Source organism: Oryx dammah, unplaced genomic scaffold (assembly GCF_014754425.2).
Source record: "Oryx dammah isolate SB20612 unplaced genomic scaffold, SCBI_Odam_1.1 HiC_scaffold_2, whole genome shotgun sequence".
Lineage (NCBI taxonomy): Eukaryota > Metazoa > Chordata > Mammalia > Artiodactyla > Bovidae > Oryx > Oryx dammah.
Window position 1 is genome coordinate 69,239,826 of NW_024070186.1, and position 26,775 is coordinate 69,266,600.

The 26,775-nt window shown below is 36.8% G+C and overlaps 2 protein-coding genes across 4 annotated transcripts in view; one reads left to right on the forward strand and one right to left on the reverse strand.

Moving 5' to 3' along the window:
* The window catches only part of ACTL6A (actin like 6A), a 35,220-nt gene extending 24,062 nt beyond the window's left edge, over nt 1-11,158 (forward strand). Inside the window, exons 9-14 of one of the 2 annotated variants that reach the window (XM_040251386.1) lie at nt 1,224-1,285; nt 1,682-1,796; nt 1,945-2,025; nt 3,810-3,905; nt 6,301-6,387; nt 7,547-11,158. In XM_040251386.1, the coding sequence (XP_040107320.1) occupies nt 1,224-1,285; nt 1,682-1,796; nt 1,945-2,025; nt 3,810-3,905; nt 6,301-6,387; nt 7,547-7,627 (522 nt within the window). In that variant the 3' untranslated portion in view covers nt 7,628-11,158. The remainder of the gene's footprint in view (nt 1-1,223; nt 1,286-1,681; nt 1,797-1,944; nt 2,026-3,809; nt 3,906-6,300; nt 6,388-7,546) is intronic. The other variant, XM_040251395.1, reaches the window with a different exon arrangement.
* MRPL47 (mitochondrial ribosomal protein L47) lies at nt 8,250-26,772 on the reverse strand. Of its 2 annotated transcripts, none has more exons than XM_040251415.1 (7): nt 26,329-26,772; nt 24,093-24,244; nt 23,498-23,558; nt 20,561-20,657; nt 12,601-12,731; nt 10,572-10,667; nt 8,250-8,564 (listed from the first exon to the last, which is right to left on the reverse strand). In XM_040251415.1, exons 4-7 carry the CDS (start codon nt 20,630-20,632, stop codon nt 8,441-8,443), a joined length of 423 nt encoding a protein of 140 aa, XP_040107349.1. In that variant the 5' UTR covers nt 20,633-20,657; nt 23,498-23,558; nt 24,093-24,244; nt 26,329-26,772; the 3' UTR covers nt 8,250-8,440. The 2 variants fall into 2 exon arrangements, with proteins under 2 accessions (XP_040107349.1, XP_040107341.1); XM_040251407.1 differs by having other exon boundaries at nt 26,617-26,754.
* Between the last annotated feature and the right edge of the window lie 3 nt (nt 26,773-26,775).

Genomic DNA, 26,775 nt, shown 5'->3' on the forward strand with positions numbered 1-26,775 from the left:
TCTGAAGGAGATCAGCCCTGGGATTTCTTTGGAAGGAATGATGCTAAAGCTGAAGCTCCAGTACTTTGGCCACCTCATGCGAAGAGTTGACTCATTGGAAAAGACTCTGATGCTGGGAGGGATTGGGGGCAGGAGGAGAAGGGGACGACCGAGGATGAGATGGCTGGATGGCATCACAGACTCGATGGACATGAGTCTGAGTGAACTCTGGGAGATGGTGATGAACAGGGAGGCCTGGCGTGCTGCGATTCATGGGGTCGCAAAGAGTCGGACACGACTGAGCGACTGAACTGAACTGGAAGCTGTGGCGAGCAGGGGCTCTCTCCATCGTGACGTGTGGGCTTCTCATTGCAGTGGCCTGTCCTGCTGTAGAACACGGGCTCTAGGGCATCGTGGCTTCAGTAGTTGCGGCCTGAAGGTTCTAGAGCACAGGCTTGATAGTTGCATGGGTTTAGCCGCTTTGATGCATGTGAGAACTTCCCAGATCAGGGATCGAACCTGCGTCTTCTACATTGGCAGACAGATTCTTTACCGGTGAGCCATCAGGGACGCCTAATATGGCAGTGCTATAACATATTTGACAAGTTTTTTACACCCAAAGATAAAGATTTTTTGTGGGTGTTTGATACAAGGAAAAATTGTGAAGATGATTAATAATTGTACCTAGACCTTAGAAGATTTTTCCTTAGTAGCTCAGAGGTCCTATGTATTTCCCTGCATGTTTTGTAACTTTTATACTATGTCAGTCATTAAAAGTTCCATAAGATACAATGTATATGCATTTTATGTATGTATATTCAGTTAATGAAGTCTTGCTTTTAAGCTCAAAGGGAAAGATAGTGAATCAACTATATTCTAATAAAAAATTTTTTTAAGTAAAAAGTTTTATTATGTAGAATGGTGATACAAGGGTTTCCACTTGTTTTTATCTCATCATTTTTTTCCATAACAGTTGTAATTTAAATGTAATATAATTTAGTTTGTAATACAAGTGTTTAGAATTAGGTTTCTTGATGCTCAGAGTCCTTGGCTGGGAAGATTTATACCCTTGAAGTGAGTTAGCCATCCAGGAATGTGGTCCAGTTTCATTAAGAAAAATGTTTTGGATGGGAAAGGGAATAAAAAAAAAGAAAAATATTTTGAAAATAATGTTATGAAACTATAGATTACAAAGACAAATCTCAATAATCTTGTTTCTTAACCTTTTTTTTTTTAATTCATAGTGTGTTATCCAGGATTTTCAAGCCTCAGTACTTCAAGTATCAGATTCAACTTACGATGAACAGTATGTTTTCTTGTTTTTTTTTGTACAAGACTTAAAACTTAAACTGTATACTTCATATATATATATATATATATATATATATATATATATATAAAACTGAATCAATTTACTATACACCAGAGACTAACACAACATTGTAAATCAACTATGCTTCAACTTTTAAAAAAAAAACTGTATATTTCATAAATGAGAGAAATTGATTTGTTTAGTTAAAAATTTGTAGAATATGCTTAACTGGTCTAAAGATAAAAAGTTAAATACTGAATAACATTTTGAAAGAAAATAAGATTTTACCACTCTGCTTTCTTACAAGCTGATGCTTCCTCAATATTGTTTATAATAGTTTGTAATTCTGAAGAGGATGTTTGTCTTTAATATTGTCTGATACACTTTCAGAGTAGCTGCACAGATGCCAACTGTTCATTATGAATTCCCCAATGGCTACAACTGTGATTTTGGAGCAGAACGGTTAAAGATTCCTGAAGGATTATTTGACCCTTCCAATGTAAAGGTATAAAAGTTTATTTCATAATCAGCCTCATTTTTTCCTTTAAAGATCTCTTGTAGTTACAAAAGCTAAATAAGACTGTAAACTTTTTTGGATGTGCTTTATGGTTTGAAGGTCTTCTGTGTGACTGCTGGTTTCTGTTTTGTTGTAGGGGTTATCAGGAAATACAATGCTGGGCGTCAGTCATGTTGTCACTACAAGTGTTGGAATGTGTGATATTGATATCAGACCAGTAAGTGCCTTTCTTGTTTATGGCATCAGGGTATCTTTTAGGGCAAACCAGTGCCCCCGGTATTTATAATGGCCATCAGGTTTTTTAAGTTGGCAACTTTGGCCACTGACTCTGAAGTCCATTTTATGAAAGAATATGTAAAAAAAAATGAAGTTCTACTAGAAAAAGGAAAATGCAAAACTCAAAAGCTGTTGTGTCCAATGTAGTTAGCTTTTGGCCACATATAGCAGTTCAACTGAAATAAATAGAAATTTACATTTCAATTCTTCAGTTGCATGAGCCACATTATAAATGTAGCTAGAACATTTTCATCAGCACAGAAAATTCTTTTGGACTCTGCTGGTCTAGAGATTTCCTAAAATGTGACAAACCAAACTATATTAGTGGTTTTTAACGTATATAGTACAGTTTTACTTTTTAGGAAGGTGTGGTTTAAATTATGTAACTTTTACATAGAGTTTAGATGTAAACTTTGTATTTTTTGTACTTTGCCAAGGTTTTTATTTTTTTTTTCATCAGTTTATTTCTTGCCGTTTTAAGGACTGACTCCATATTCTGTACGTCTTCCCTGGTGGCTCAGATGGTAAAGAATCTGCTTAGCAGTGCAGGAGACCCAGGTTCAGTCCCTGAGTTGGGAAGATCCCCTGGAGGAGGAAATGGCAACCCACTCCAGTATTCTTGCCTAGGAAATCCCATGGACACAGGAGCCTGGGAGGCTATAGTCTATGGGGTCACAAAGAGTTGGACACAACTCTATATTCTATACCATGCTATTAGATAGACCATATCTTATTTAAACCCTAGATTTTAATTTGTAGCCAGTGTATTACCTCAGTTTTTTAGTTCCTTCATTTGCTTAGAGCTTAGTGCTAATAGCTAAGGTTATATAGACATTTGGAATACATTTTTTAAAATATGGAATAAATTTTAAAAATGTGAACTTAGCCACTAAAAAGGCAGGCTGATGTTTAACTTTCTGATGCATACATGCAAATTAGAGGTAAAATATACTCCTTATTTGGGGTTCCCGGGTGATGCTAGTGGTAAAGTACCTCACCTGCCAATGCAGGAGACATTCAGTCCTTGGGCCAGAAAGAGATCATAGCAACCCACTCCATTATTCTTGCCTGGAGAATCCCATGGACAGAGGAGCCTGGTGGGCTACAGTTTCTGGGATCGCAGAGTCAGACACGCCTGAAGCAACTTAGCACACATTCCTTACTACTGGGAATTTGTTTTTGATGGAGGAAGCCTCAGCATATGGATTTTGAAAAAGGTCATCCCTGCAGAAGAGAAAGGTAGCAGTCATTTTGGCCAGGACTATTGTCAGAGTATGTATTGGCCACCATAATCTGTCCAATTTTAAATGCCATAGCTTCTAGATGAGAACTCTGAGATGATGTAATTAGGAAATAAACTTCTTAAGTACTGGCTGCTATCTGCCAAAAAATAATTGGATTTTAGAATAGTTGCCTTAAATTAGTGGTTCTTAAACTTTAATACACGAATCATCTGGAGAGTTTTAAACAAACAAACACAAAACTTTCCCTAGACTCCACCCCTAGAAATTTGTATTTAATTGCCCCCAGCACTGGTGTTTTAAATGCTCCCTAAATGAGTCAAATGTGCAGCCAGGATTGAGAACCACTGGATTAAACAACTTGGTCTGTATAGAAGTAAAAAATTTAAAAAGTAAAAACTGTAGTGGAACACATAGTTTTATGTGTAGTTGTGTTTAAATGGTTGGAAACATTTGGAGCTCATTTATTTTTGTTTCATTCCAGGGTCTCTATGGCAGCGTGATAGTGGCAGGAGGAAACACACTAATACAGAGCTTTACCGACAGGTTGAACAGAGAACTGTCTCAGAAAACACCCCCAGTAAGTTGTGTGTGTTCTTCAGTGGTATTTGTCAGTCATATATATCCTCCTACTGGTGGAAAATCTATGTAGATACAGTTTGTTTTTCAGTAGATTAATGGTATCTTGTGTGTGCCTGGTATAGTATTAATACTTATTAATAAAATTTTTCTAATGACATTAGTTACTCCCATTACTCTCCATTACTATTTGAATCTTATTTTATTCATTGATTCCATCCTTAAGTGCCTACAGTCTGCTAGGCACTAGGGATAGAAAATATAGTCCCTTCCCACCAAGGGCTTAGTCAGCTAGGAGGACTATACCAGCAAAAAAGAAAACCTGTAATGTGCTAAGTAGTTCAGTATGTCATTAGCCAGGCACTCTAGAGTGTCAGAGGAAATCCTCCTGAAGAGTTGTTTCAATGAATGAGTTCCATTGGTTGACAGTTTATGAAAGAACATCTAGGTGAAATATGTGCAAAAATATGAAGGGAAGAGGGTATATTCTAACATTTTGAAGTAGTTGGCTTGTAGTCTATACAGAAGTGGGGTGTGCTACATGGTTGGAAAGATGAATCCGATGGTGTATTATGACCTAAGGCTGCTGTAACAAAGTGCCACAAAGTAGATGGTTCAAAACAAGAGAAATTTATTACCTCTCAGTCTGGAAGCTAGAATTCTGAAATCAACATGTTATCAGGGCCATGCTCTCTGAAACCTACAGAAGAGAATTTTTCCTTCCCTCTTTCCGTCATCTGACGATTTGGCAACAATCCTTGGCGTTTCTTGGGTTGCAGTTTTAGCACTTCAGTGTCTATCTCCATCATCATATGGCATTCTCTCTTGTGGGTCTGTCCTCTTCTCGGAGACTGTTTCTAAATTAGGTCACATTCACAGGAACTGGGGATTATCAACATACCTCTTTGGAAGATACAGTTCAACCCAGAAAGATAGGTACCAGTCATACCACTTACATAGCAAATTTACAGGGTAAAAGGACTGAAGAGCTTTTATGTTTTATTAAAAACATCCCTTGGTACACTATGATAACTTTCAAAAAGGATAGAAGAATCTGGTTTAGAGAGGTGGTGGTGTACATGGTACATTAGTAACAGGAATTTTTAGATTTTTAAACATCCATCAAGTAGTTTTCTGTAAGGTATTCTGCAATAAATACTACATTTAAAAAAATTTATTAGAGGTTAGATAGCCCCTAACAGAATCTATAGAATCTGTGTATTTGAATGTTTTACATATGCCACAATCTTTAAGTATTGATACAGGCACTAGATTGACATCTCCTTACATTTTTGGAGATACAGACTGATCTGGAATATACCTTGATTTAGTACTTTAGATTTCATAGAAAGTCCCGGAATAATGAATATAGACATGGGCTGTCCAAGGTCTGATCAAGACCAGGTAGATGCTATCTTTGTCTTTTAGGAGGCAATTAAATTTAATGAAATCCATTGTAATAGGATTTGACCAGTTCCTCATCTACAAAACCCCATGTTCATCCCTTCTGCTCCCAGCACCTCTCCTTCCCATTCTACATACTCCACCCTTGCTGCTTGCACAGACTCAAACTGAATGTTCATATATAGAGTAACTGGTAAGTATCAACAATCTGAGAACTATCCCCAGAAGCAAATTCCTAGGTAAGGAGATCTCTCCATACAGGAAGTGAGATAGGGGTAGTGCTGAGCCATAAAACCATGTTTATCTAGAGGGTGTTCAAGCGTAACAGAAACATTAATCTGAAAAGAAAGCAGTGTGAATAAACTTCCCTGAGTCTGACGTCTGCATTTTGGTTTGGATGGGGGCAAGGAGGAATGGGAGGAGGGCGTGAACCAAGATAGCATGAAAGCCCAAAGAATAAGTTAGAAAGTTGAGGATGACTGCAGAAAGGGCAGCTAGTTGGCGTAATAATTATACTTGGTGTTGATAAAATGAAATAATATATGAAGTAGTTAGCACACTACTTGATATATAGTAAGTGTTCAAATATTTGCTGTTTCAAGGTGAAATTCTGAATACTATACTCTCTAGCATGTAGTTTTCTAAAGTTTATAGGTGAGTGAGTGAGTGAAGGCGCTCAGTCTTGTCCGACTCCTTGCGACCCCATGGACTGTAGCCTATCAGGCTCCTCCGTCCATGGGACTCTTCAGGCAACAGCACTGGAGTGGGTTGCCATTTCCCTCTCATAATTTATTAAATTACCCAAGACAAAGTACTTTAAAATCCTATACAGTAGTTCAACCTATGCCTATTATGAACCTAGCTACTACAAAATAATTATGTATAATTAGTGCTTGAACCAGAGCCACTAAGTAGTCATCAAAATTGAATTTCCTAAGTTGAGGCCCTGTTCTATTTGATCACACTAATACTTATTCTTCCTTTTGTTTTAGAGTATGCGGTTGAAACTGATTGCAAATAATACCACAGTAGAACGGAGGTTTAGTTCATGGATCGGTGGCTCCATTCTAGCTTCTTTGGTTAGTAAACTACTTTGCAAAATAGTTTAAGATTCTTATTTAACTTGAATATATCACTTAAAATACTAAATTTAGTAAAAAGGCTAAAATAATTCCTGTGCATCATTTATCTTTGCATTTTTATATCTATCACATTTGTAGAGGACCTATGCTTACCTATTCTGAAATGACAAAAATGCCTCATTGCCTTATTAGTGGGTACTGTCAGTCTGATTACAGTTTCCCTCTCCAAGTGTTAACTTATCCATGCCTCTTCTAACAGTACTCACATTGGCACTGGTCAGGACTTATTCTGCAGCCCACTTAAAATTAAATCATTCTTCTTAGATTCTGGTTGCTCCCTGGCCTGTTGCTGAGGTAGAAGTCAGGAATTGGTTCCTGGGGCAGATGGTGAAGTCATGGTATTGAGGTTTGCATGTTGCTTGGACTGGCTTCCTACCTTGAAATCAGGAGGAAATTCTTGCACTTACCTGTATCCTAAACTTGGAAAATTTCCCCTTCACCTCAGAGCAGCCAAAGTAAATGAGTACTTAGGCTAAACATTTTTAGAAGCTATTAACTATTAAATGTTTTCAACTGCCCATTTATATATTTTTTATATATATGTTTTATTTCTAGTCTCGTAATAGATCTTAGTTCGAAACTGAATATGTACGAATCCACTTGAATAGTCACAGGGAATGGATTTCTCCTACTTACACGTCTTAATAGTAATGTAGCCCAGGACCCTTCCTCCTTTGGTCATTTTCCTCCTCTCACCTTCTGTTTCTTTAGAATAGTGCATGTGTACTGTCGTCTGTGTACTTGCCAGACTTTATCCTAGTCTGAGTTCCAAATGTTACCGTTAATCAAATGCTAGAACATTGCATAAATACTGTACTAGGATCAAGCCTTCCAACAGTTTCTGTTGTTGCTGTTAACCAAGCCATCATAGCTACTCTTCCTTCATCTTCCTTTCCCAGCATTTTCTAAGTCCTCAAGACAGTATAAATAGTGTCTTTGGGTATTCTAGAGGAGGGCAGAAATAAGAAGGGTGTAATCTGAGTACTATTTGGGGAGAGGTATAAGAGCTCTTAAAAGATTCAGAATTGTGAAAATATTTTAAAAATTTATTCCCAATAGAAAGGCACATATATGTAATTTTTCTTTCCTTTCACAGGGTACCTTTCAGCAGATGTGGATTTCCAAACAAGAATATGAAGAAGGAGGAAAGCAGTGTGTAGAAAGGAAATGCCCTTGATAAGTTCCCAAATCTCTACCTTCTATGTCACCTTACGTTTCATAGCTTTAGTATACTCAGGAAAAGAACAACCATCTTTTGTAGGATGTTTATACATTTTCGCATATTTCAATTCCACTTAAATTTTTTAAGGCTTTAACTGGTTCTATAAATTAAAATAAGTTTGTGCTTTCCTTGAAATGCACTTATTCTTATTACAAGCATTTTATAATTTTGTATAAATGTCTATTTTCTCTAAATATTTTGCTTTCAGTAAAATGCTTTCCAACTCTGTTTAGTATATTACCAGTGGATTGGTAGAATTGCTTTTTATTGACTAGTAAAACTTATTGCCTATGCTTTTTACATTAGGCTTTTAAAATTAAATAAAAATTACTAGCCATTCCAGAAATATTTTTTTGGACTGCTGTGTTGTAACTTGCTACTTTAAATACTAAATGTGTTTATCATTGTACCCACTGTTTATTTAAACAGAATTCATAGCTCCTTCATATCTAGTAACAATAGTAGTTAAGGTTACCTGAATTCCAAAATTACCTTCTTGCCTATTTGTTACAGCAGTTGGTATCACTTTCCCACTCTAAGATGCAGGCAGTTAATTAAAAGTCTGCTCAGACACAGAATTTATAAAATGGAAATTTAATCTGAACTTTTTATCTGATTTTGACCACTTCCAAAATTAGCATGCCATAATAACTCTTAAAACAGTCGACAGTCCTTTGACTAAAAACACAGGTTATTTATAAACCACTTAGTATTTACTTTTGTATATAATCCAAGAAAAACAAAATAGTAAATTATGGTTAAGATATCTTAGGCAGCACTTGACTTCTGGGCTTCAGAAAGATGTGGAAACTTTTTCTGAAGAAACTTTTCTTTCTTTTGTGCTAAACTTATCTTCCTTGCTTTGATGCGAGCTTGTTTCTCAATTCTCAATCTAGGAAAATAAAAGCAAAACAGCAATTTATACAAAATGATTTTCCTGTTACTCGGTACTGTCAACATATGTCCAAATCAATTACTTAAAGAACTCAATCGTGCCAGTCTCTCTATTAGGTGTGTCATGATTATTATTAAACCTGAATAACCACTGTAAACCTACACAAGTCAAAGATAAGCAAGAGGTCTAGTGGTTAAGACTGCTTCCACTGCAGGTTCGATTTGGGGAACTAAGATCCCAAATGCCATTTGGTGCGGCCAAAGAAACTGATTGCATCTATAACCCTACACCAATTCTCTTTGCTACCTTCTGACTGGAAAGTAAGAACAGATTTCATGAGTCTGCAACAAACTGGGCTTTCTCTTTTATTTTACAAATAATGTAATTTTATTGACTACATTAGATTTTTTTTATGTCCTATATCCTGAGACATTTAGAAACTTCCTAATTTCAAATAGCACCCAGTCCAGCATCATTTACCCTATGCTGAGAGAAAACCATGCTAAGAGATGATGCTTAGTGCATGTTGGACTTGCCACTGAGTTTGCCTCTACCTATTAGCATCCTGGGGCATTAGGCCTTCATACCTCAGCTAAAATGTTGACCTCTAAAGTCATTTTGAAATCATCAAAACTGCAAATGATAAATTCATGGATGCCAGGCCTCTACTGTATTTAAACTGAAATATAACAATGCAGTTAAGGTATTGAATTTCAACTGCCATACAACAATGAAAATCGGCCACAACTATACATATCCCTGCCCAAGGTTTACTATTCTTGAGAATGTTCAATAATTCAATTTGATGAAGACAGATTACACTAGGGCAGAAATTGAGAGTAGAAAGGATAAATTCTGGAGACACTCTTGCAGGAAGTTAAATCACTGAATATAAAGCATTTCTAGGAACTAATGGAGGTAACAGAATTCCAGATAAGTGATTTAAAATCCTAAAGGTGATGCTGTTAAAGTGCCACACTCAATATGTCAGCAAATTTGGAAAACTCAGCAGTGGCCACAGGATTAGAAAAGGTCAGTTTTCATTCCAATCTTGAAGAAGGGCAATGCAGAGAATGTTCAAACTATCGTACAATTGTGCTCATTTCACATGCTAGCAAGGTTATGCTTTTAAAGGTCCTTTTGTTTTTTCATTATGGAAACAAGCTTTGAGAGGAAAAAATTAGTCTTTAAAAGAATTAATGCTGAAAGGTGGCTGCATTATCTAAGGCAGTTGTTTAAAGCTGTGATTCTTGTGCTGCTAGGATTTTCCCCTTAAATTTCCAGCTGCTTTTCTGCCTTGAATTCTGATCTGTAGCACCTTTAGCCAGTAACCGGGCAATTTTCCCCACCTTGTTTCTACAGCCACAACGCTGGATGTTAAGTGGCACCCTGACCCCAGAGAGCAGACACTGGCAATTCTTTTCCCGTTCAATTCCAATTCTGGGGATTAAAACTCTTCTCAGGCTTCTGTTTTTAGATGTGGATCCAGTGTTTTCAAATAGCTGTTTCTAAAAATCTTATCTTGTTTTTATAGTTCTCAGCTTGTAACCATTTCACTCCTCTACTACAACAGAAGCCCTATTTCTCCCTGGTCAATAACAAACCTGCTATGCAAAGTATCTGGAAATCACCATTCTGCAGGATAACATGAATTCAGATACACTACAACTGGGTCCTTTCCTTACCCAAGCACCCTCTCCTTTCATCATTCCTGCAATAACAGGAGCTCACATTCTATGCAGCTGAAGTGTATGGAACTTTAAGATTAAAAAAGATTTTAAAAACTACTTATATATACTGATGAAGAGAAAGACAATAAAACTTCTGAAAGGATATATATTAAAATGTTAGCAGCAGCTATTTCTGGATGGTGAAATTATGTAAGATTTTTTTTTAACCTATTTTTCTAGTTTTTCCACAATGAAATGTATTAGTCATATAAAAGCTTAACACATACTGTCTGATGTAAAGATATGTTTTAGTACTAAGGGTACTTGTGCTCACCTGACAAAACGTTCCACGTAGGGCATTGCAAAGAATCGTTTTCTATTGTACCTTTTATTTAGGTACCAAGGTATAGGCCACTGCTTGAACTTGTGCCTGCCAAGAAACAAAAAGGTATCACGCTATAGAAAACATCTAACAGATTTTCACTTTTTACAGATTTAGCCTTCTTTGGACTAGATATGTTTTCAATAAAATAAATTGTAATTGGCTTTTTAAAGATTTTAAAATTTTTATATAGTTCACATTATGAAGCATTCTAAACTAAGAGGTATCAGACACTCATGAAGCCACTGTAAAACTGCAAAGGTTAACATTTTGCAATATTTGCTTCAGATCACTCTTTTAAAAATACATATATAAAAGTTTAAAAACACAACTTAAGTTCTCTGCTTTCACAATAGCTTCTAGTCATAAACTGGAGTGTATCATTACCAGATATATTTTGTAATTTTCCTACATACATATATGTATGTACTGACTTTATATATGTACACAGATACATGTATATTCACATATAATTTGAAACACTGATACTCACATGTATGCATTTTATGTTTTTAAAATGTAATAAACTGCATTGTAATCTACCTATGTATGCCTCAACATAACAAAACCTAAAAAATAATGCTAAGTGGGAAAAAAGGAAATTGTGAATTCATACTGTAACACTGGAAAATATTTCAATTAAAAAAGTAATGAACTAATTTCAGGGCATTTAACCAATTTTTTGGAATTGTAATGTTTGATTTTAATAAGCTACATTGCTTAATAAGATGACATAACTGTTTTGTTCACTACTTTAACTCCAGAAAAGTTAAAAAGCAAGAATTTTAAAACTTTAACAAGATCAGCACTCTTACAGATTCCCTCTTTTCTGCACTGGATCACAGTTACAGACTACATAGCCATTCACCCTGTTACCACAAACTCCATTAAAAGAATTACATGGAGTTAAAAGAATCTACCAGGACTTTCCAATGCAGGGGACACAGGCTTGGTCCCTGGTCCAGGAGGATTCCTCATGCTGCAGAACTAAGCCTGTGCCCCACAACTACTGAGCCCCCATGCTGCAACTACTGAAGCCCGCGTGCCTAGAGCCTGCCCTGCGACAAGAGCAGCCACCACGAGAGGCCCACACACTGCAGCCAAGAGTAACCCCCACTCGTCGCAACTAGAGAAAGTCCATGTGAAGCAACAGAAGACCCGGCTCAGGCAAAAGTAAAATTAATTAAAAACAAAATAATCTACCAAATGCTTAAGCACTATTATGCATGTAATTTCAAGAGTACAGAGGTCTCCAACCACCCAAAATTCCTTCCTCACCTTGCTGACTGATGTTTAAATTTCTAATGATGCTTCCTTTCAGCAGTTCAACCCAAATGCAAATAAGCCCCTGGAAGACAGAATACACTGGGCCTTCTCAATTTCTCATAGCTCAGTGTGAATGTTTATTACCAGATTCTTTCCCAAAGTCTCATAGGACTTTGGAATTGGATCCAGGAGACAAGATGTCACAGAAGTGGAAAGATGTAATGAAAATAAATTGTTTCAACATTTGGACTAGGGCTTAACCTAAGGGCAATGGGGCAAACTTGAGCCTGGTCCACATGGTCTTATTCCTCAAGAACTTCTTAAAATAGTTTCAGGTTCTTAATGGGCGAAGAGGATAGGTGTGTCCTAAAATGAGCTTCATGGGATTTATGACCCTCTGAAATTACACGTGCAATGTAAAGTTTTCTGGGGAAAGGATCTATAATTTTCATGAGATTCTCAAAAGGTCATATGATTCACATAAGATTAAGAACCACTCCTATGAAGAACCTATAAATAACTGAACTATGGGAATGGGATGCCAAGGGATACCTGACAAAGCTACCTTCATTCATACCCTGAAGTTCAAAAGGGATCTGGGGACCTCTGTTTATATTAGATACATCTCTATAATGTATCTAAATATTCTTAAAAGATACTGGACAGAGGATGAGGCATGGGACTTCACTCTCATCTCATAAGAGCTACTATGTACCAGATGATTCTTCCAAAGATGTCTCTTCTCCAAGCACCGGGTCTAGGCTTTTCTTGACCAGTCTGAAGAAGTCTGAGAGCATCTTCCCTTTCCTGGACAACTTTATCTAATGCATCCATGGAATCTACAACCTGAGAAAAGAACACAAAAATACAGTTTCAACAATCATCCATGATAGAATTCCAAAGAAAGAGAACACATAAGGACTATGCTACAGAAAATCTATGATGAATCTTTTTGTCGAAGAACCGTGCTGTCAAATATTTTCTAAAAATATTTTTGGCTTAGGTACACATATACATAGGTGTCTGCAGTATCACTTTCTGTAACTTTTTTAAAGTTTAGTTTAATTAAAAATCTATTGAGCTCAAATTTCTGTATGTTACTTTTTTTGAGTAGGGTACACTTGCACAGATTCTTTTTGGAGACTCAATTTGACTTCATCATTTCAAAACTCAATGAACTATTACAAAATGATAACAATTAGTGACTTTGAAAATATTAAAACCTATGTTCTGGCCTTAATTATTAGTGTGTCCCAAATACTCAGATATTTTGACCTGCTTAACTCAAAGCCACACTGAATAGCTGAATCCACATGCTACTTCCTTTCAACCATATGATTTTCTACAAAATTCATGAGAAATAAAAGATGGGTAAGAACAACAAATCCTATTTTGAGGACAAACAGAGGAGCAAAGGGACCACGGTGATCAGAGCCTAATACAAAGTCTTTGACCCTCAAGAACTCAGTAAACCTGGCTGCTGACTGACTACATTAAAGAGTCTGCCCAAGGTCAGAGCTGAGGGTCCTAACTGAAATCTAATGTTAGCTCACAGACTGAAAATAAATGGCTACCAAGAACACAGAGCCAACATCCAGTTATTCAAGTTAATGCTAACAGATAAGAAAGAAAATCAAAAGTATCAATTAGATACACCTCATTCAATAAAGTCACTCTCAAAGAGCTTTCTTTTCTAGTTTATAACTTTCCCAGAGGCAAGAGTGTCCTTGTATAGTTCCCAAAGTTTCAGCTTATATCTTAAATTGAGCATAATTCTTTTAAAATTTTTCTTGATAAATTTTCATTAGTAGTATGTCACAAAAGTGCTGAGAAAATTGCATATATTTGATGTTAAAAATTATCAGTTTCAGTTTATCTGGAGAAAACTTTTAAATTCTAATAATTAAGAAAATACTATACATATGATCTACTGGGCTGAAGTTTACCTCTAAAATAAATCTTTTAAAGCAAGGAGAGGGATCATCTACTATTGAAGTTTAAAAGTCTTAGAACAGCACCATTCTAGCAAGAGTTTTTTCATCAAACAAACAATGAGCTATTTATAAACAGCCAATCCACTTAAGAGTCTCTGAAGCATAACTTTCCTTAAAAGCAGAGTTGGCAAACATCTAAAAATAAAATCACATTACTTTACAAATGTTTTGCAGCAATGAAAACATGTACCACAACTCAGACCTTAGTTTCTAAATATACCATTTTCCACTCAAAGGAAGCAGGGTTCCTGTGTAAAATGACTGATTCCAGGGTTGAGGGAGAAAAAGTACAAGATGAATCCAGCATATCCTGCTATTGCTCATCAAAGACTGATGAGAACACAGAGGCCAGCTAGAAGGAACCCACACTGGCCAAATATGGAATGACAATACTAAAGGTACTGAATCAGGTTGGAATCCATGAATCAAGGGAAAAAAGGGAAAGGAAGATAGGAAGAAATGGAGAAAAGAAAAGCCCTTCCTTACAGAAGAAAGCTAACTAATAATGTAGAATGAACAATGAAATTAGACAATCACCATTTAGCAAACATCATAGTAATAACTGATTGAGGCATGAATCATCATTCAGTTCAGTTCAGTCGCTCAGTCATGTCCGACTGCGGCTCCATGAATCGCAGCACGCCAGGCCTCCCTGTCCATCACCAACTCCCAGAGTTCACTCAGACTCACGTCCATCGAGTCAGTGATGCCATCTAGCCATCTCATTCTCTCTCGTCCCCTTCATGATCTTCATTTTCTGAATGTTGAACTTTAAGCAAGCTTTTTCATTCTCCACTTTCACTTTCATCAAGAGGCTATTTTTAGTTGCTCTTTACTTTCTGCCATAAGGGTGGTGTCATCTGCATATCTAAGGTTATTGGTATTTCTCCTGGCAATCTTGATTCCAGCTTGCGCTTCTTCCAACCTAGCGTTTCTCATGATGTACTCTGCATATAAATTAAATAAGCAGGGTGACAATATACAGCCTCGACGTACTCCTTTTCCTATTTGGAACCAGTCTGTTGTTCCATGTCCAGTTCTAACTGTTGCCTCTTGATCTGCATACAAATTTCTCAGGAGGCAGGTCAGGTGGTCTGGTATTTCCATTTCTTGAAGAATTTTCCACAGTTTATTGTGATCCACAGTCAAAGGCTTTGGCATAGTCAATAAAGCAGAAATAGATGTTTTTCTGGAACTCTCTTGCTTTTTCCATGATCCAGCGGATGTTGGCAACTTGATCTCTGGTTCCTCTGCCTTTTCTAAAACCAGCTTGAACATCTGGAAATTCATGGCTCACGTATTGCTTGCTGAAGCCTGGCTTGGAGAATTTTTTTAATTACTAAAAAAACTACATTACTTTACTAGCATGTGAGATGAGTGCAATTGTGCAGTAGTTTGAGCATTCTTTGGCATTGCCTTTCTTTGGGATTGGAATGAAAACTGACCTTTTCCAGTCCTGTGGCCACTGCTGAGTTTTCCAAATTTGCTGGCATATTGAGTGCAGCACTTTCACAGCATCATCTTTCAGGATTTGAAATAGCTCCATTGGAATTCCATAACCTCCACTAGCTTTGTTTGTAGTGATGCTTTCTAAGGCCCACTTGACTTCACATTCCAGGATGTATGGCTCTAGGTGAGTAATCACACCATCGTGATTATCTTGGTCGTGAAGATCTTTTTTGTATAGTTCTGTGTATTCTTGCCACCTTTTCTTAATATCTTCTGCTTCTGTTAGGTCCATACCATTTCTATCCTTTATCGAGCCCATCTTTGCATGAAATGTTCCCTTGGTATCTCTAATTTTCTTGAAGAGATCTCTAGTCTTTCCCATTCTGTTGTTTTCCTCTATTTCTCTGCTTTGACCACTGAGGAAGGCTTTCTTATCTCTCCTTGCTATTCTTTGGAACTCTGCATTGAGATGCTTGTATCTTTCCTTTTCTCCTTTGCTTTTCTCTTAATTAACACCCCCAAAAGATGTCCTTTTCATTATAGGGGACTGGAATGGAAAAGTAGGAAGTCAAGAAACACCTGGAGTAACAAGCAAATTTGGCCTTGGAATGAGGAATGAAGCAGGGCAAAGACTAATAGAGTTTTGCCAAGAAAATGTACTGGTCATAGCAAACACGCTCTTCCAACAACACAAGAGAAGACTCTACACATGGACATCATCAGATGGTCAACACCGAAATCAGACTGGTTATATTCTTTGCAGCCAAAGATGGAGAAGCTCTATACAGTCAGCAAAAACAAGACCAGGAGCTGACTGTGGCTCAGATCATGAACTCCTTACTGCCAAATTAAGACTGAAATTGAAGAAAGTAGGGAAAACCACTAGACCATTCAGGTATGACCTAAATCAAATCCCTTATGATTATACAGTGGAAGTAAGAAATAGATTTAAGAGACTAGATCTGATAGAGTGCCTGATGAACTATGGACGGAGGTTCGTGACATGGTATAGGAGACAGGGATCAAGACCATCCCCATGGAATAGAATCATCATTAATGGATGCTAAAACCAATGAGTACAAGTTTGAGGATTTGCATGTTCTCAAAGAAAAATTAGTAACTATACAGTGAAGAAACCTAAACACCACAATAACCAAACTACTAATGCTAAGAACTTCAATAACAGAATGTATCAACACTGCATGCCTCCTCACCTGATGCACTGTGAAGAATACAGCATCACATCTATGATATTCCTGCCAATCATGATTATTATCATGAGAAATATCATACAAGCCCAAATTGGCCCATTCTCTTCAACAATGTCAATGTCAGGAAACACAAAGAAAGACTGAGTAATCAGATTAAAGGAGATTCAAGAGACAAAACTGAAAATACATCAGTCAAGATTTTCTTTGCTATAAAGGATTTATTAGGATAACATGAAATTTCAATAAGATCTGTACTTCTTGGAGGAGCAGGGCAATATACATTTAAATACCTATAGGTAAAGGGATATCACATATAGAACTTATTCTCAAACAGTTGAGGAAAAATATATTTTTGTAGAGAGGAGGAAGAGAAGAATAAAGCAAATGTGGTTAAGTATCCACACAGGGAATCTGGCTGAAGGAGGCCTTTTTTGTATTGTTCTCATAATTTTTCTGTCAGTCTCATATTTTATCAAAATAAAGTTTAAAAAACCCCAAATATGATGCAACTTAATTTTTATAAAGGCAGATTAAACTCCATAATTAGGGTAGATAACTGAGATTTTATCACACCCCTTCTTTGGCCCTCTGCAGGGATACCCAGATCCTAACAGTGGTGAGCAGTGTGGGGAAAGAAACCTGAAGCAGTTGAGGTTAGGAAGCAAGACTGAAGCAATTACAAAAAGCTGGGTTCCAGTCTCACTGACTTACTATGGAATGGAAAAAACATCAATAAAGAGCTGACCTTGAAAGCGCTCTATGGATAAACAAACAAATCTAACTAAATAAAACCTCTACATGGAAGAAATAATTGCAGATCTGCATTTACTGATGTGGGGAAATTTCTAAAATATATTAGTAGAACATGTAGGTCTCAAAAGAGTATATACAATATAAATAAATGTATGTAAATAAAAATAATCAGGCATATTTCTATATGCAGAGAAAAATTCTGATGGATATCTAGGAAATACACAGGATTGATTGCCTCAAGGAATGGAAATGAAGACACCAAATGATTTCTTTTTAATGATGAAGAAAACCTAACTTAAATAACTGTTGATCTTTTCACAGTAATGTTAATATTACTTAATATCACTTAATATTGATGAACTACAGGAGGGGAAACAAGATGGTGGAGGAGGAGGAAATGGAACTCATCTCCTCCAACAAACACATAATGTGGAACAATTCTCACAGAAAACCAGCTGGAAACTGGCAGATCTCCTGTACAACCAAAGCTGCACGAAGATCTCCATGTGACCAGGGAGAAGGCCTCAGGTCCAGTATCTGTGCCCCTGGGAGGGATCTGTAAGGAAGAGCAGGTCCTCATGGGCAGACCCTCAACCTGAAGAAGGAGTGGATCAACCCACAATTTGGGCACTCCCATGCCAGTCCTAGGGTCCTACATGAGGAGTCAAGCCCTCTAGCCTGCTGGGCAATCTGCCAAGACAGACAGAATAATGGAAAACACCCAACCAAAACAGCAGACAGACAAATGAAAAAAATGAAAGCAACATATGAGGTCTATGGGATGATCATAAAGTGTTCCAACTTGTACATAACAGAGATTCTGAATCCTAACAGATTCAGGGATTCTGAAAACAGAGAGGGAGAAGGGAATCAAAAAACATTATTTGAAGAAATTACCAATGCAAACTCCCTAAACCCAAAGAAGGAAACAGATATCAAGGTACAGGAAGCACAGAGAGAGGGTCCTAAACAAGAGGAACCCAAACACACCCAAACTAAGACATACCATAATTAAAATGGCAAAACTTAAAGAATTTTAAAGTCAGCAAGAGAAAAGTCAGTTACTCAAAAATTCATGGAGCTCCCATAACACCAGAAGGGAGTGGCACGATATACTCAAGCCCTGAAAGGTGAAAATCCTGCAACCCAGGTACTCCACCCTGCAAGATTACCATTTAGAACAGAAAGAGAAGGAATTTTTCAGAAGAGTAGCAAAAACTAAAGTAACTCATACACCATATAAAAAATACACTGTATAAGAAAAATGAACTCAAAATGGTTTAAAGGCCTAAATAAAAGACATGCCATCATAGAACCCCTAGAAGAGATCACAGGCAAAATGTTCTCAGACATAAATGGTAGCAATATATTCTTAGGTCAGTCTCCCAAGGTAAAGGAAATAAAAGCAAAACTAAATAAATGGAACATAATCAAATGTAAAAGCTTCTGCCCAACAACAAAATGAAAAGACAACAAATGGAACCGGAGACAATATTTGTAAATGATGGGACTGACAAGAGGTTAATATCCAAAATACAAAAGAGCTCACATAACTCAATATCGAAAAAAACAACCCAATCAAAATATGGGCAGAAAACCTAAACAGACATTTCTCCAAAGACAAACAGATGACCAACAGTCACATGAAAAGACGATCAACATCCCTAATGACTAAAGAGAAGCAAGTCTAAACCACAGTGAGGTATCACCTCACATTGGCCAGAATGGCTACCATCAAAATGCAAATAATAAATGCTGCAGAGGGTGTAGAGAAAAGGGAACCCTTCAAAACTCTTGGTGGGAATGTAAACTGGTGCAGCCACTACGGAAAACAATTTTCCTTAAAAAAAAAAAAAAAAAAACTAACTAAAAACAGCACTACCATTCGACCCAGCAATCCCACCCCTGGGTATATTTCCGGAAAAAAGAACTGTAATTTGAAAAGATACATGCACCCCAATGTTCACAGCAGCACTATTTACAACAGCCAGGACATGGCAGCAACTGAAGTGCCCACCAACAGACAACTGGCCTAGGAAGATGCAATATATATGTATACACACACACAACACAATGGAATATTACTCAGACACAGTAAAGAATGAAATACTGTCATTTACAGCAAAATAGGTGAACCTAGGAAATATACTTAGTGAAGTTAGAAAAAGACAATTATGATATCACTTACATGTGGAATCTAAAAAATACGACAAAAGACTCTCTAATATGGAACAGAAATATGCTCACAGACACAGAAAACAAGCTTATGGTTACCAAAGAGGAGAGGGGGTGGGGAGAAAAGTAAATAAGGAATATGGAATTAACAGACAAAAACTACTATACATAAAATAGATAAGCAACAAGGATTTACTGTCTTGCACAGGAAATTATGTTCAATTTCTATTTAACCTATAATGGGAAGCAATCTGGAAAAAAAAAAGAAAAAAAAATATAAAAAACTGAATCACTCTGGTGTATACCTGAAACAATTTTATAAATTAACTATAATTTTAAAACTTAATTACAATGGTTAAGATGGGGCTTCCCTGGTGGTTTAGTGGTTAAGAGTCTGCCCTGCAACAATGCAATGGACACTGGTCTGATTCCTGGTCGGGGAAGATCCCACATGTTGCATAGCAACTAAGCCCGCGCGCCACAACTACTGAATCCCACGTGCCCAAGAGCCTGTGCTCCACAACAAGAGAAGCTGCAGCAAAGAGAAGCCCATACTGCCACTAGACAAAGTCCCTGCACAGCAACAAAGACCAGAGCAGGCAAAAATAAGTAGATATTTTTAAAAGATGGTTAAGATGATAACACTTCTGTTATAGGTTTTTTATACCAATTATTAATTTTTTAATAAACAAATTTGACCTAGTGGGTGCAGAAGTAGTTAAACCAGAACTAGAAATCTAAGATGGTACAGGTACTTCAGGAAACAGCTGGACTGTTTCCTAAAATGTTAAACACAGATTTAGCATACAACATAGCAATTTGACTCCTAGGGATTTACCTAAGATACGTCCATGTACATTTGGGGGTTATAAGTAGAAATGGGAATGACTGAAGATGGGTCTGAGATTTCCTTTTGGGAGGATGGAAATGTTCTAAATTAGATAGTAGTAATAGTTGCTTAAGAATGTAGATTTCCTAAAAATCAAGCAGAAATAGAAAGAAACTTACTTGCCAAGAATTGTAGGAACCATACCCTTACACCTTTTAGCTTTTACCCCACACTCAGCAGTCTCCAGACTCCCACAAATCTCACCTTTTCTAAGCGCTCCGGGCTTGGCATTGGCAGCCTCTGCCGCTTAGCTTCCTGCTCTAGAGTTAGGAGCATGTTTCTTTCTTTCAGGAGAACATACCTATATCAAAAACAGAACTAGTAATGCTATTCTGTGTTATATTAATAAAATTGTGGATTTTGACATCAAAATTAATAATCTGTACTCAAAAGTCCTTTAGCATAATCCTTTTAAACAGAGCTATATCTAGTCTCACTCATTTGTTCACTAAATTTTCCAAGTGCCACATACTGTATTAAGGAAGTATCAGAAGAGTTACAAACAAGCATAAAATATAGTCCTTACATTCCAAATGGAAAGAGCAGATGGAAGGCAACTAACACCTGTTCAGTTCCTATTTTAAGCACATTATATACTTTTATTTCACTGAATTCTCACAATAATTCTGAGGTTGGAATCATTTCCACTTTCTAAATGAAGAAACTAAAGCTAAAACAAGTATTCGGGGGGCACGTAGCTAATTCAGCTAAATCAACTGTGAACTCCCTGTGTATAAATCCATTCTATTTTTAGCCCATATGCCCCTCCACAACTGTAATGTGCTGTGGTTTATTAAGTGGTATAGACAACAAGTACCAGATAATTAAGTGGGAGAGATGAGACATTCCTTCTGGCCAAGATGGTCAGGGAAAGCATCAAAGAGATGGGATAAATTAGGCTGGAAAGAAAACCAAAGCAAATACAAATACTGAGATCAAAACATGAAGTGGCAAAGCTTGAATGGGCGTGAGTTTTGTGAACAAATTCTGTTTGACTGAGAAGTAGAGCTGGAAGAAAGGAAATAAACGTGGGGGGCACAGAACACGACACAAAGGAACTAGGCTACTTTTTGTGTGGAAGAAGACAATTTGGGGGGGGAAAGTGGCAGAAGATAAATGATTTGGTTTTAGCCAGGATGAAATGAAACTACCTTAAGTATTCCTTTACCAATAAGCGGCAGTAAACATGCTCTAAGACAACACAGTTTTTATAATGAATCTGTGCTGTGTTACATGTAACATATCTACACCAAATGAGGGTTTTTCCTTCTTATGTTGTCTTTTCTAACACAACTTTTCCAACTCCTCTGATACTACCTGAAGTTAGTGCCAGATTCCACAAACGTAAGGATTCAGTCCCACAAGAAAGACTGCCCCACTTTAGATGCCAATAATGATTTCTAGGCCTTATATATATCTGACAGACCTGCTCTAAGTTAGGGGTTCCAAAAACCCTCTCCTTGGGTTTGATAATTTGATAGAACAGCTCACAGAATTCAGGAAAGCACTTTACTCTCTGGTTTATTATAAAGGATACAACTCAGAAACAGCCAGGTAGAAGAGATGCACAGGACAAGAAATAGAGGAGTGCAAAGCTACCCTGCCTTCTCAGGGCACAACACCCTCCCAGAACTTCCACGTATTTACCAGCTTGGAAGCTCTCCAAACCTAGTTGTTTAGGGTCTTTTAATCATGCGGGCATGACTGATTAAATCACTGACCACTGGTGACTGAACTCAATCTCTAGACCCTCCCCCACCAACTCCCCCCAAAGGTGGGCATGGCAGTGAGGCTTAATTCTTTACCCTCTAATCATGCCTTGGTCTTTCCTGAAGCTGTGCAACAACGCCCTCCCTGCCCACTTCAACTCTGAGAGTTGTTTAATTAGAACAAAAGACACTTACATCACTCAGGCAATTACAAGGAATTAAGGAGCTATGTGTTAAGCCATCAGAGACAAAAGACAAAGTACATTATTTCTTATTGTTATCACAAGAACAAGCCTGTAGTATTAGTGATCTTATAAGCATTTTACAGTTCTTTAATCTGCCATGAAAGATAAACCACCCTTTAAATCAAGGGATAAAACTTTAACTGCCTACTACAGTGCCTGGACAAATGGCAGCGCTGAGTGGAGGGGGCTCGGTGAAAGAACAAGATGGGTAAGAAGTGGTAGGCACTGCTCCACTGAGACCACCCAAGAGCCCCCACGTCGGTGACCTACATGTAGGAATGCAGCTTCAGTGCTGCAACACCACAGGTCTGATTTTACAAGAAGAGCCGGAAGTCCTTATTTTTGTGTGAAAATTCCCAATTTTTAAAACACAGTACAGTCCAAACAAATATATCTTTGGGCTAAATATAGTCAATGAATGCAGAGGGTGGGGTCAAAAGGTACAAATTTCCAGTTATAAAAGGAGAAAGTCATAGGGATGTAAGGTACAGCATGGTGACTATAGTTAGCAATACTATATTGCATAACTGAAAGTATCTCAGAGAATGGACCTTGAAAATCCTCACCACAAAGAAAAAAAATTGCTGTAACTATGTACAGTGACAGTATTAACTGGACTTATTGTGTGATCATTTTGCAATATATACCAATACTGAAGCATTACACTGCACATCCAAAATGAATATAATGTCAATCATACCTCAATTTATATTCAATATATGTATATATACAAATCAACTGTCTTAAATCCTCTCAACTCTAATTCATCAGGAGAACCTGCCAGCAAAACCTACCTAAATTTCTAGTTAAGTGCATCCTCCTACACACCTTTTCAAAGCAATTAAGCTAAAGCTTCCAGGCCATGCAAAATAAACAGGAAGAAGACCAACATGTGGCCAGTTCATCCCCATTCTCTTATTAGTTTCCTGGAATTGGTAGTATAAAAGTGCTAGTATGACTGGTAGCAGTTACAATAAAACTTCTAAACTCCCAACTCACTCTGACACGTCTCTCATAATGTAACTTAACCTCTGGAGTATTTGTAAAAAATTTCAATGATCCTATATATCACCAACAGTACTATAAATCATTTCACTTAATTTCTTACATCAGATAAAGTTTATATCTCATTATTATACTATAACTGCCTCAAACTCTTAAGAAGTTAATGCACTCAGTATACTTACCAAAGTTTATGTAAATCTTCATTACTTTTGTTCCTTAATTGCTGACAGGTCCACGAAGCTCCTATTAAAGTGATAAACTCATAACATGAAATAATTTTCTAGTTACATGTCCTTTGACAAATTACTTAATCTCTCTAAACCTGTTTCCTTACCTATAAAATATATACTAGCTTTCTATACTATAGTATAATATATAATGAGGACTTAATTGTGATTAAATTAGATATTAGTAATGTGACTGGCAGTAGCATTCAAAACATGTCAGTATTAGTATAAAATATATTTTCAGTCTAATGTTAAAATACTTACTATTCTTATAAATTAATATTCAATTATCTCTAAAAAAGTGAAATCGAAAACAAACCCCAAACCTCACTTCAGTTAATAATTTCAACCCATTTCTCTTCTAAACCTTTTGTCAATCTGCCAAGGAATAGCTTACTATTATACTGTCTTTCTATTTTTCTCTAACAGATATTGCCAAAGGAACTGAAAAAAGAAAATAACATAAGTAATTCCCAAACTGGATAAATAATCCAAATATGATAGAAGGTTTAATAAATATACTTAATAATGGTCAACCCAAATATCTCACCAGATTTCACCTTTTCTTCCCCCCAATTCTTTGGGTCATCAAAAAATTCTTCCAGTCCTCTCCTAGACAATGTGGTATGAAGTAATCTACACTGGTGAGGAGATGTGACATTTGGTGTATTCTTAGTCAACAGACTAAGAGAAAACCTGCAACTGAACATATGATTAATGTTTCATGACATCTGGATTTTATAGGCAATAAATGGAATCATTTCCTCATTTACAATGTCAAAAAACCAACTTAGGGTTTCTGCACAAGAAACAATAAACTCATAAAATGCTTTAGAAATTATTTTTAATATCCCCAGTATAGATGCTACTATCCTGTAATTTAGAACATAATTTCAGAGATAATACATTGACTAATTATATTTTACAGTAACATTTTTAGCTCCTTCATATGCTGCTGGTGGGCATATAAGTAAATAAAAGCATTCTGAATTTTAATTTTGCAACACATCTGAGGCCCAATGATTCCTCCTTTAAGCCAGTAATTTCACTGGATTTAGAAATTTCAACCAAGGAAAATGATCACATATGGGAATTGATAAATCAAAATGTCTATTGTGGTGATCATAAGTCTATTAAAGCATTATATATGATAACAAAAAGCTGACAATAATGTAAATGTGCAACTTGGAAATGGTTAAAATAATTATTGTGCATCTGGTATGATAATTTATTATGTAGCAATAAAAGTCATACCTATAAACAATATTTAATGACCTGGAGAAATAATTTAAAATACAATAATGAAATGTATCACAAGTGCTGTATTCCTACCAAAAAAAAAAATCTAACCTGAATCTAATGATGAACAAACAAGCAGACAAATCCAAATGAAGGAATATTCTAAAAAGGTTGACCTTATTAAAAAAATATTAATAACATGAAAGGGAGAAAAAGAAACTGTTTTGGATTAAAGAAGACTAAAAATATATGACAATTAACATGATAAATGATCACTGATTGGACTGTGAATTAAAAAATTAAGAAAGAAAAAACATTCCCAGTGTGATCATTGTAGTATTGTGGTTAAGACATTTCTTGTTTTCAGGAAATTCATGCTGAAATGTCACAATGCTTGCAATTTTGATACACCTCAAATATTTCAGAAGAATAAAAGCACAGATATAAAAAGTATAAAAAAATGTGACAAAATACTGGGGAGTGATTAATATAAGTGAAGAGTATATGGTTATTCTTTGTACCACTTTTACAACTTTCCTTTTGGTTCGAAATTGAAAAAAAAAAGTTGGTGAAACAAGGGTAGAAAATAAAAATGCATGTATGTTAAGTATGAGCCTGACTTTATTTTAAAATTACATGTATGTGTATATTCTGAAAGTGAAAAAGAAAACTTGTTTATCTCTGGATGGTAAAACCATAGTTGATATTTACTTTCTTTTCAAAACACTTTACCTTATTTTCGAAGTGAAAGTGAAGTCGCTCAGTCGTGTGCGACTCTTTTCGAACCCATGGACTGTTGCCTATCAAGCTCCTCTGTCCACGGGATTTTCCAGGCAAGAGTGCTGGAGTGGATTGCCATTTCCTTCTCCAGGGGATCTTCCAGACCCAGGAACCCGGGTCTCCTGCATTGCAGGCAGATGCTTTACTACAGAAGCCCTTATTTTCCAAAGTGTCTGTAAATAAACGGATAACTTAATAGTAACGATAAAAATCTAACTTATTTTTAAGGAAAAAGGATGATGAGATGCAAGAGACAATTGGCTCAAGTCTGCCACTTTTCAAGTTACAACCCCTGAATCTCTGCCAAAAAAAAAAAAAAAAAAACCCAAACCACTGCTTATCTCTGAGGTTAATGTAAGGAATTACATTATAGCTGAGAGATGCCCAATAACTGTGCTGGATTCAAGAGCACATACATTACTTCCTTTTGGGGAAAAACCCCAATAATGTATAAAATTCAACTCATTAAAAACAAAAGCTAATAACAGGGAGGTAATCGTACAGCTTAACGTCAAACATGATCTGTCTGTCCAGAAGACAAGCGGTCTTTCTAGAAATAACCACCGTGTGTAGTATATTCTTTTCTCACACCTGCAAGGCGACTTTCAGTTCACTCGGCTTTCATTCACTCAAAATTTACTGAACACCTCTTTTTGACAGGCTCTGGGAGTACACATCCCCTTCCCCACTTTTTAATCTATCGAAACCTGACAGAGCGCTCAGTTACACAACCAAAAGCTCTTCATTGAATTTTTTAAAAAACTCACCCAGTCAAGCAGGATGCTGCTGTACCTCCACATTTAATTAAACAAATACTGGGTTTCTACAGACCCTGAGAACTGCTTGGTCCACAGTAGGTGGCAACAAAATGTTTGAGGAAGACACGGACATGTCGCAGGTGATAGACTTCTCCAAGGTCACTGACTCCTCACGAAGGTGGGCTCGCGTCCAGCCATCAAAGCGGCCTTCCCAGCCCAAAGCGTTTTCAGCATGTCAACAACCAAACAAGATCCAAAGTTGGGGAGGTGGACAGACCTACTCCTCAAATAACTTACCCTGTGCTAGCAAGGGCCTGAGAATTTATTAACGACGTAGAAGCCTTCAAAGCGGCTGAGACTCTTCCGCAGAAAACAGCCAAACTCGCAGCAGCCATCTTTTCGCATCAGCAGGCAAACCGCATTTCCGCCAAAACGGCGTCACTTCCGGAGTCTCAC